This window comes from Alosa pseudoharengus, unplaced genomic scaffold (assembly GCF_046254945.1).
Source record: "Alosa pseudoharengus isolate Yale_2024_CS ecotype anadromous, Long Island Sound unplaced genomic scaffold, YU_APseudo_1.1 YU_APseudo_1.1_scf_137, whole genome shotgun sequence".
Classification (NCBI taxonomy): Eukaryota; Metazoa; Chordata; class Actinopteri; order Clupeiformes; family Clupeidae; genus Alosa; species Alosa pseudoharengus.
In genome coordinates, this window is record NW_027468606.1 from 7,501 (window position 1) to 15,676 (window position 8,176).

The 8,176-nt window shown below is 49.1% G+C and overlaps 1 protein-coding gene across 1 annotated transcript in view; it reads right to left on the reverse strand.

The window, feature by feature from the left end:
• Positions 1-7,976, reverse strand: part of LOC143122303 (inhibin beta B chain-like) — a 9,332-nt gene extending 1,356 nt beyond the window's left edge. Inside the window, exons 1-2 of the mRNA XM_076283132.1 lie at positions 6,841-7,976; positions 1-1,439 (exon numbers count right to left, since the gene is read on the reverse strand). The exon at positions 1-1,439 is cut by the window's left edge and continues 1,356 nt beyond it. Of these exons, the coding sequence (XP_076139247.1) occupies positions 664-1,439; positions 6,841-7,222 (1,158 nt within the window). The 5' untranslated portion in view covers positions 7,223-7,976 and the 3' untranslated portion in view covers positions 1-663. The remainder of the gene's footprint in view (positions 1,440-6,840) is intronic.
• Positions 7,977-8,176: the final 200 nt, after the last annotated feature.

Consider the following 8,176-nt stretch of genomic DNA (forward strand, 5'->3'; position numbering starts at 1 on the left):
AGATACTATTTGGAGAGAGGCAGGGTTGGTTTTGGCAGTCCAAATAGACTCCCTTACTGGTTGTCTAAGGCTCCTTTTTGTGTCTTTTGTCAGAGCATGTGAGAATTCTAAATTTTTTGAATACAAGAAAAGACAAAATGGCAAATATTGAATAAAAAAAAAGATTAACGATACAAACTCATAAATCACCATCTCTTCTGCATCCCTTTAAACGTTGTGACCTAAGTTATTTTACAAACCTTTGTTTATAAAACTTGACTGAATCACAAGCTGGCAGAACTGATAAATGCTTCTACCAGGAATATTAACAAACATAAATAATATGTACACAATGTTCTGTGCATGCTTGTATAACTGTGTGCATGACGTGTGTTTGCATTTGAGTGTGTGTGTGTGTGTGTGTGTGTGTGTGTGTGCGTGTGTGTGTGTGTGTGTGTGTCTTTCTGTGCGGCATCTGTGGTTGTGCCCATGAACGCGGTCAACTGTGTGTGCTGGTGTTCAAGAAAATGTTCATAAATATTACTTTGTTACTATAATTATTCTTGCAATATTATTTTCTGTGTACAAAAGTCCAACGTGAGTCCCCTCCCCTCTCAGTTTCTTTTTGTGTGTTTCTTCGTATTTACTCGTTTTTTCTTTCCTGCTTGTTGTTTTAAATAAGACTCAAGCACAGCCGCACTCCTCCACGATCATGTTGGGGACGTCTCTCTTGACGATGTTGTACTCGTCGTCGAAGTAGAGCATGGACATGGTGCTGAGTTTGGTGGGGATGCAGCAGGAGTTCATCGAGCCGGGGCTCATGCCACGCATGCGGTACTGGTTGACCACCGCCGTGTGGAACGAGGACGCCGACCCCGGCACCCCCGCCATGTAGGCCGGGCAGTTGCCCTCGCAGTAGTTCCCGAAGTACCCGGACGGGGCGATGATCCAGTCGTTCCAGCCGATGAGCCGAAAGTCGATGTAGAACTGCTGCCGGCAGCACAGGCTGTTGGTGCCATCGCACTCCAGGCCGCGCTTGCGGATGCGGTGCTTGTTGTCAGCCAGGCGCGCCTGGACCACCAGGAAGGGCCGGTGCGACTCGTCGGCGGGGTTGACCAGCGAGGGGATCACGCCCGACTCGTCGCATCCCTCGCAACGGATGTCCAGGTTCTGCCGCCGGTCGCCCTTGCTGAAGACCAGCTTCACAGCCTCGGTCAGTGGGAAGGTGTGCCAGCCGCTGCGCTTGAGGTCCACACGCTTCTCCACCAGGTTCCACTTGCTGCTCAGGCCCGGCTCCTGGAAGTACACCTTGACCGTCACCTTGCGGCGCGGGCCCTTCTCCGACGTCGAGGGCAGCAGCTTGAAGTACAGCCACAGGCTGGCCTGGGACACGTAGAGGTTCTGGTTCCCCTCGTTGGAGATGACGAAGAAGAGGCTCGACTTGGAGGACACCAGCTCATCTGTGGAGACGAATAAAGAAGGAGAGGAGGAAGAGGAGGAGGAGGGAGAAGAAGAAGAAAAAGAAGAGGGAGAAGAAGAAGGAGAATGTTTAGATTCACTCTCTTTGAGTGGCTGAGCTGTAGGTCTTACGTAACCGAGACACAGGACCCTCTCAGTTTGAGTGCTTTTGTGAGGCGCCGATTAGCCGCCCCCTGAAAGTTTCCATCAGTTCCACCAGCTATAGGGGAAGAGACGCCTGTGTTTAAGAGAGACATTAACATGCACAGTGGGCAGACCGCCCCTTCACACACTCGCTGAACATTTCAAAGAAGTGGGCCCGCGTCAACTTAAAGGTATCAGATGGTGTTAAGCCTTCCACTTTAAAGGCAACTTGGGTGGGGGGACTTGTCACGATCTGTTCTGCTGTCACCTTTTTCGCTCTCCCCTGGGCTATTCGTCCCTCAGGGCTATTCAGGGCTATTCAGACGGGTGCTGCTGGTGGCACAGGCACCCTCGGGCCTTCCTCCTCATCCCTGCTAGTTTTTCGCCCCACGCCGTAACGTGGTCCCAAAAGCGATGACAGCGTGGGCTCGGGGTTGGACCCAGTTGGCCCGCAGTCAAGGCGAAGAGGGAACGAGGGGCTGGTGGTGTGTGTGTGTGTGTGTGTGGAGGGGGGGGGGGGGGGGGGCAGCTTATGAAGGGGACACAAGCACAAAGGTTCAAAGGCTTGGCTGTGAAAGCGGCTGTAACCCGGCGCTCAGCGAGCCTCATAGACACACAATGATGTAAAAGGAAGCAGAGGATGCAGCCCCGCATTGAGAGCACAGCTTTACAGTGGAAGCATGATAAAGCAAAAAAAAAGAAGAAGAAAAAGACAGAAAGAAAGAAAGAAAGAAACATGATAAAGGGAAGAGTGGAAAGCAAGGAGAAAGGGCAGCTGGATTTGCATGACATAGACCATGTTATGACTCAGAGAAAAACACTCCCCTTGGTTTTGTTTGGTTTTGCTTTGCCTTTGCTTTGCCTTTGCTTTGCTTTGCTGTGATGTTTTCAGCGTTTTTGTTTTGTCGCTTGTTTGTGTGTTCTTTTCCTAATGACAGTCCTGTCAAGTAATAACTATAATCAAACGGCTGCTTGTGTCATGTCGTGTTGTGCGTTGAGGCCGACGCGCTAGTCCAGCCTGTCATTAATTGTGGTCTGCATGGGGGGGCCCGGGCGGTGAGCCGGCCCATAAGCCGACGTGAGATGATTTGTTCTCCTGTGTATTAACTGATTTGTCAGGGTTGACACAAACAGCTGGTCAGCATGATGGATGAGGCCCTTTCAAATACCCCCACAAGAAAGAGCTGCCTGAAAAACACGCTATTCACCAGCATTCAAATAGGAGCTTCAATGGGACGAGATAAAAACAAGACACAACTTAGCCGAAGACAGGCGGCTTTTGTGTGTGTGTTTGTGTGTGTGTGTGTGTGTGTGTGTATGCGTGTGTGAGTTCATGGGCAAACTGAAGATTCCTCCTCATGGGATGGTGCTTTTTGCCCAGGCATCTCAAGTTATATAATAATAGTTGCATATTCGATGACGCTGAAAATAAACTGCACTTGAAAGTTTAAATTGGTCAGGATGTTGGCTGCTGCTGTCTTTTTTTTTTTCAGTCGCCCTTTGAGACAGAAACATGCTTCCCTAAAACCCCTCGTGACTCGAGTACAAGTAGTCGACGCACGACGCCTCTTCCTGAGCCACCGCTTGAGAGCGTTTCGCTCTCCGCCCGCCCGGCCGTGACGGCGACCGCACTGGGAGCGAGCGAGCGCGGCGCGGCGCTGGCGGCAGGGAGTTTAAGTCTGGGGCGGAATGAGAGCTCGTCTAGACGGCCGGTCACGTGGGGGGAGGGCAGTGTAGGCTCTCGGCCTCTGTGCTCATCCCTCTGCACGCTCTGCTGCTGTGCTGTAACTGATCTCTAGATGCCAGACTCTCTATCTCTCTCTCTCTCTCTCTCTCTCTCTCTCTCGTTTCCCTCAGCCTGCGTTGCACTGGGAAAAATGCACACACACACACACACACTGCCCACAGGGTGAGAGAAGAGCACGCCAACACACAGCTTTACATAGGTCTATCTGACCTCTTATGGTAACTCTACTGACCACATCGTGGAGTTTGTGTGCCCTCACTAACCTCTACTCCGCACAGTGCAAAGAGATGTGTCTGCGTCTGCTGATGGAGACCAGTGGTGTTTGTGTGTGTATGTGTGTGTGTGTGTGTGGCTGATGGAGAACAGTGTGTTTGTGTGTGTATGTGTGTGTGTGATGTGTGTGTGTGTATGTGTGTGTGTGTGTGTGTGCGTGTCTGTGGCTGATGGAGAACAGTGTGTTTGTGTGTGTATGTATGTAGTGTGAGTGTATGTTGTGTGAGTGTATGTGTGTGTGTGTGTGTGTGTGGCTGATGGAGAACCCAACCCAACACACACACACACACACACACACACACCACACACACACCACACACCAAACACACAACCAACTAACCAACTCTGGCTGCCTTGTAACAGCGGGACAGAACAATACCTGGGTGTGCCCTACCGCAGAGGCCTGTAGCCGTGTGGCTGCCCGGCATGTCCCCACACGTACAGCGGCACGCCGCCCAGCGCAAAGCAGCTAATCTGAGGGTCATTACTCAACGTCTGCCTGCTGAAACAGCAAAACCCCACACCTGAGAACGGCTCCAAAACACTTTGTTTTGATTGACAGCGAGTGACAAAAACATTAGCAGCCCACTTTAGCCCCAGGATTATTTGGCTAATGCGGTTTATGATTGTTGTGATTAAGCAGCGATTAGGCAGCGATGGAGGCAAGTGGGCATATTTGTCTGCTTGTATTCTCTTTAGGAAATATAATCTGCGCTCTCTTTCTGTTCCACCAACTTGTCCTGTTTCTGTCTATGGTAACAAAGAGGTGCTTGACAGCCATCATATGCTTGCAGTACTTGTCTGCAATTAAACATTAAACACACTCTCTCTCTCTCTCTCTCACACACACACACACACACACACACACACACACACACACACACACACACACACACACACACACACACACACACACACACACACACACATAAACACACTCACACATAAATACACACATACACACACAGTCCCAGAGAAAGATAGAGAAAGAGTGAGGGGCCCTATCTGTCCACACACACACACACAGCACTCACTCATCATGGTACAAAAGAAAAGGGGGTTTTACACACACACACACACACACACACACACACACACACACACACACACACACACACACACACAACCGCAAGGCAGGACAATATGCTCAAGCAACCAAATACCCATGTGATTGTGAGTGTGAGTTTGTGTGTGTGCGTGTGTGTGTTTATGTGAGTGTAAGTGAGTATGTCTGTGTGTGTGTGTGTGAGTGTGTGAGTGTGAGCCGGCCTGGTCTGTCATGTCCCTGGGTCACCCTGCATTCTAATAAGGCTCGGGAGGAGCAGGGGCAAGGGGCGAGAGGCTGAGGAGCGAAGGGGGGGGGGGGGGGGGGGTCCCCCCTTCTGCTGCCGGTGGGCTCCGCTGCAGTCTCTCGCCATCCACAGCACACACACACACACACACACACACACACACACACACACACACACACACACACACACACACACACACACACACACACGGAAAACCACCAGGCTGACCAAAAACCACCAAAATCCTGACCAAGAGCGGCCAGTGGCGGACACACGAGTGCACCGGGGTCCTATCTGTCAGTGAGGATAACGACTGGGTCCCACACAGAGCACCTGAGAGGGCATTACCAATGGGAATTGTTTACTCATGTATTCCTCCACTGTAAGATCTCATTTCGTTGAATTACACAGAGAGAGAGGAAGAGAGAGAGAGAGAGAGAGAGAGAGAGATGGGTGGGGGTGTTTTTCTCTTAGAATAGTTTGTTTGTGTTAACCAGATCACTGTGGCTGCATGTTCACTCTGTCTCTGTACAAAACTGCAAGTTTTATATTGACTCAAGTATCGGAAAAAAAAGTCGCAAACACAAATCAAGAGAGGAATTGCAGGCACCACATCCAAACCACAGGAACGCCTTTGCCCAAATATACTGACCAGTAGGCCTACTGATTTTAACCTTCTAGTATACCTGCTGTTGAGAGATCCGCACAGCCACTGTCAATCCAAACCACAAAACACATGAGAAGAGCATCCAAGAAGCCCAAACTGGCAGGGGCTGATCTCTGTCAGAGGCGAAGCATGAGGCTTCATTGATCATTTCAAGTCGCCTTTATGAGGCTTCTCAACAAATTGTTCCTGGAACTTGTCACGGAGCCACATCCAGCTGGCAGCCAGAACCCCGGGTGTCTTTGCCGCTTCGCCAAAAGGCAAGGGGGCGACGGAGGAAGGGAGGACTGCGGTCGGCGCCAGAGGGAAAACAGCGCTCGCGCCTGCGCGCGCACGCACACACATACACACATACAGAGATGTTTTATAGTGGATCGTCTCAAAACATGAGTGGCCAAAGACAGACCTGATCCTTTACAAGCGATGTAAACGGTTACCTCGAATAACTAATAAACTAGTATCGTTTGGTGAATTTTGTTTTTGTTGTTTTCTCTATTATTGTTGTTTTTTCTTAGCACAGAATCAAATGGAATCGCGTTACCAGCTTCTGTGCCGCAAAATCTCCAGATGGTCTGCGGGCACACTTCAGTATTGGTAAATAAGCATGTGACGTGCTGCTCTGTCTCTGACAGACCAGGGAAACCTCGCTGTTGGGTTTTACTCAGCGTATGGCGCGTGGTGTCAAAGGTTGGATTTTTTCATAAAATCATGTGGAATCTCTGTTACTGAGTGAATGGTCTTTCGTCTGGCTACATTTACCCGTCACCACCCAAGTTACTCCCCAAAATATGATTTTGACCGACTCCTCTCCGTCTCGGGACAAAGGAGGGCGTGTGTGATTTGGCGCAGACACGCACCCATGTTCTTATGAGGCTCGTTCCAGAAAAGATAGCCTAAATTGTAGGAGACAAGCATGAGAATATCCCTTTTTTTTTTTGCTCGAACGAGACTTAAATGTTAAACAACATTATCCAGAGACTAAAATTAAATAGACCCCGCAAAACATGTAGCCTATATATATATTTCCACCATTTACAAGCCTATTCTGATTTTTAATGGCAGGCTTCTATGCAATTGCTCCATTTTTCATTCCGCCAAAAATAAGTGCGGCCTTGACTACGCGTACGACCTCACATGAATATATTTCTCTTTGGACAACAGCCATCAGGGGGTAAGATAACCTAATGGACCGGCCAACTACAGACCCACCATGCGCATGGTCCCTTTCTGCTTCTCATACCACCTAATGGGAAAGTCACTTGGCTAATAGGCTGTTTACACACCTGTTTCCGCGAAACTGATGATCTCTGAAGTTTCCTCCTCCACCTCGTTGTGGTAACTCGCGTGTCCATCAAGGTTTGGGATTTCCACTCTCCCGTCCTCCCTTACTTTCCCCGCGTGAAGTTTCCTTAACGCAGTTACCATCGCCGCCTTCGGGATGGGGTGGGTGATGTTGGGTCGCTCCCGCATCTGTAACCTGTTCAGAATATGCCTTTTCACTGCCTCCAAAAAATCTATGTCCATCCTCCTCGACTCCTCCGTCTGACCGATTCCGCAAGAAGCGCAGGTATCCTGGGACACTGTCTGGGTCTCGGGGGCCGGTGTACAGCGGATGGAGAGTACGCACGCCACAAAACAGACCACTTTTGTGATAAACTTTATCATCTTCCTTTCAAGTTATTCGAAAACCCACGCCAGTTCAATCGTGTGGCTTTAGTTCGTCAAAAAGGTGGGTACAGACACCTTTTGTTCGTATTCCCAAAATCACCGTTCTCTATACAAACACCAGCTTAAGTGCAGTGCGGAGAGAAGAAGGGTCTATTGATCGAGTTGTAAAATCCACTTTGTCCATGAAAGAGTAAAGAATGACTGTCCTTCATGCGATATTATGGATGAATGGACTGGGTGTAGAAAAGCTGAATAATTCCTTGTGATATCTATTCCTTTACACTAGGGTCTTTGGTCATTCTCTGATGTTGCCTATGCCGTGCGCCGCCGAGACAGTAGGCTCAGCCCGTTTTCCCAAGCAAAATGATCAAGTTGACTTACTGCACTTAAGCGCAGTGCCTGCCGTCTCATGCCATCGCGAAATGCGTGTCGGCTGGTATAATAAACATCAACGGTATGTAAATATGTAAATATTTAAGCGGTACCTCTGTCACTTGACAGAATTGTCAAGTCATCCGTTGGCCGCAGACCAAAAGTCAGTAAGGAAAATCCATAACGGTAAGAGATTTAAAAACGCGAAGTTATTGTGATAATTTCTCGTAAAATGGTGTATCCAGTTTGTCATTCGTTTTGCTCTTATTTGCTCAGGTGTAGACCCCCTTTGTCTTCGTCCAGAATGACTGACTTCAGTAAAGATTTCGGCTACGTCCTCGTTCACTTGGGCGTAAGGAGACGTGATCATCAGAGCGGCTTTACTCCTTGCAATCACGACATTGTGCCACAATAGTCAGAAACTTTTTATACGAGTTGAACCACGTGGGGTGTTCCTCCTACTCCGGGATTTTGGGAGATTATGCCTCGCGGCTATAGAAAAGCAAATTTCCGATGAGGCTCAGTCGAAAAGGGGACGCAACCGCTAAATTAACAACTAATAGGCCTAACAATTATTTA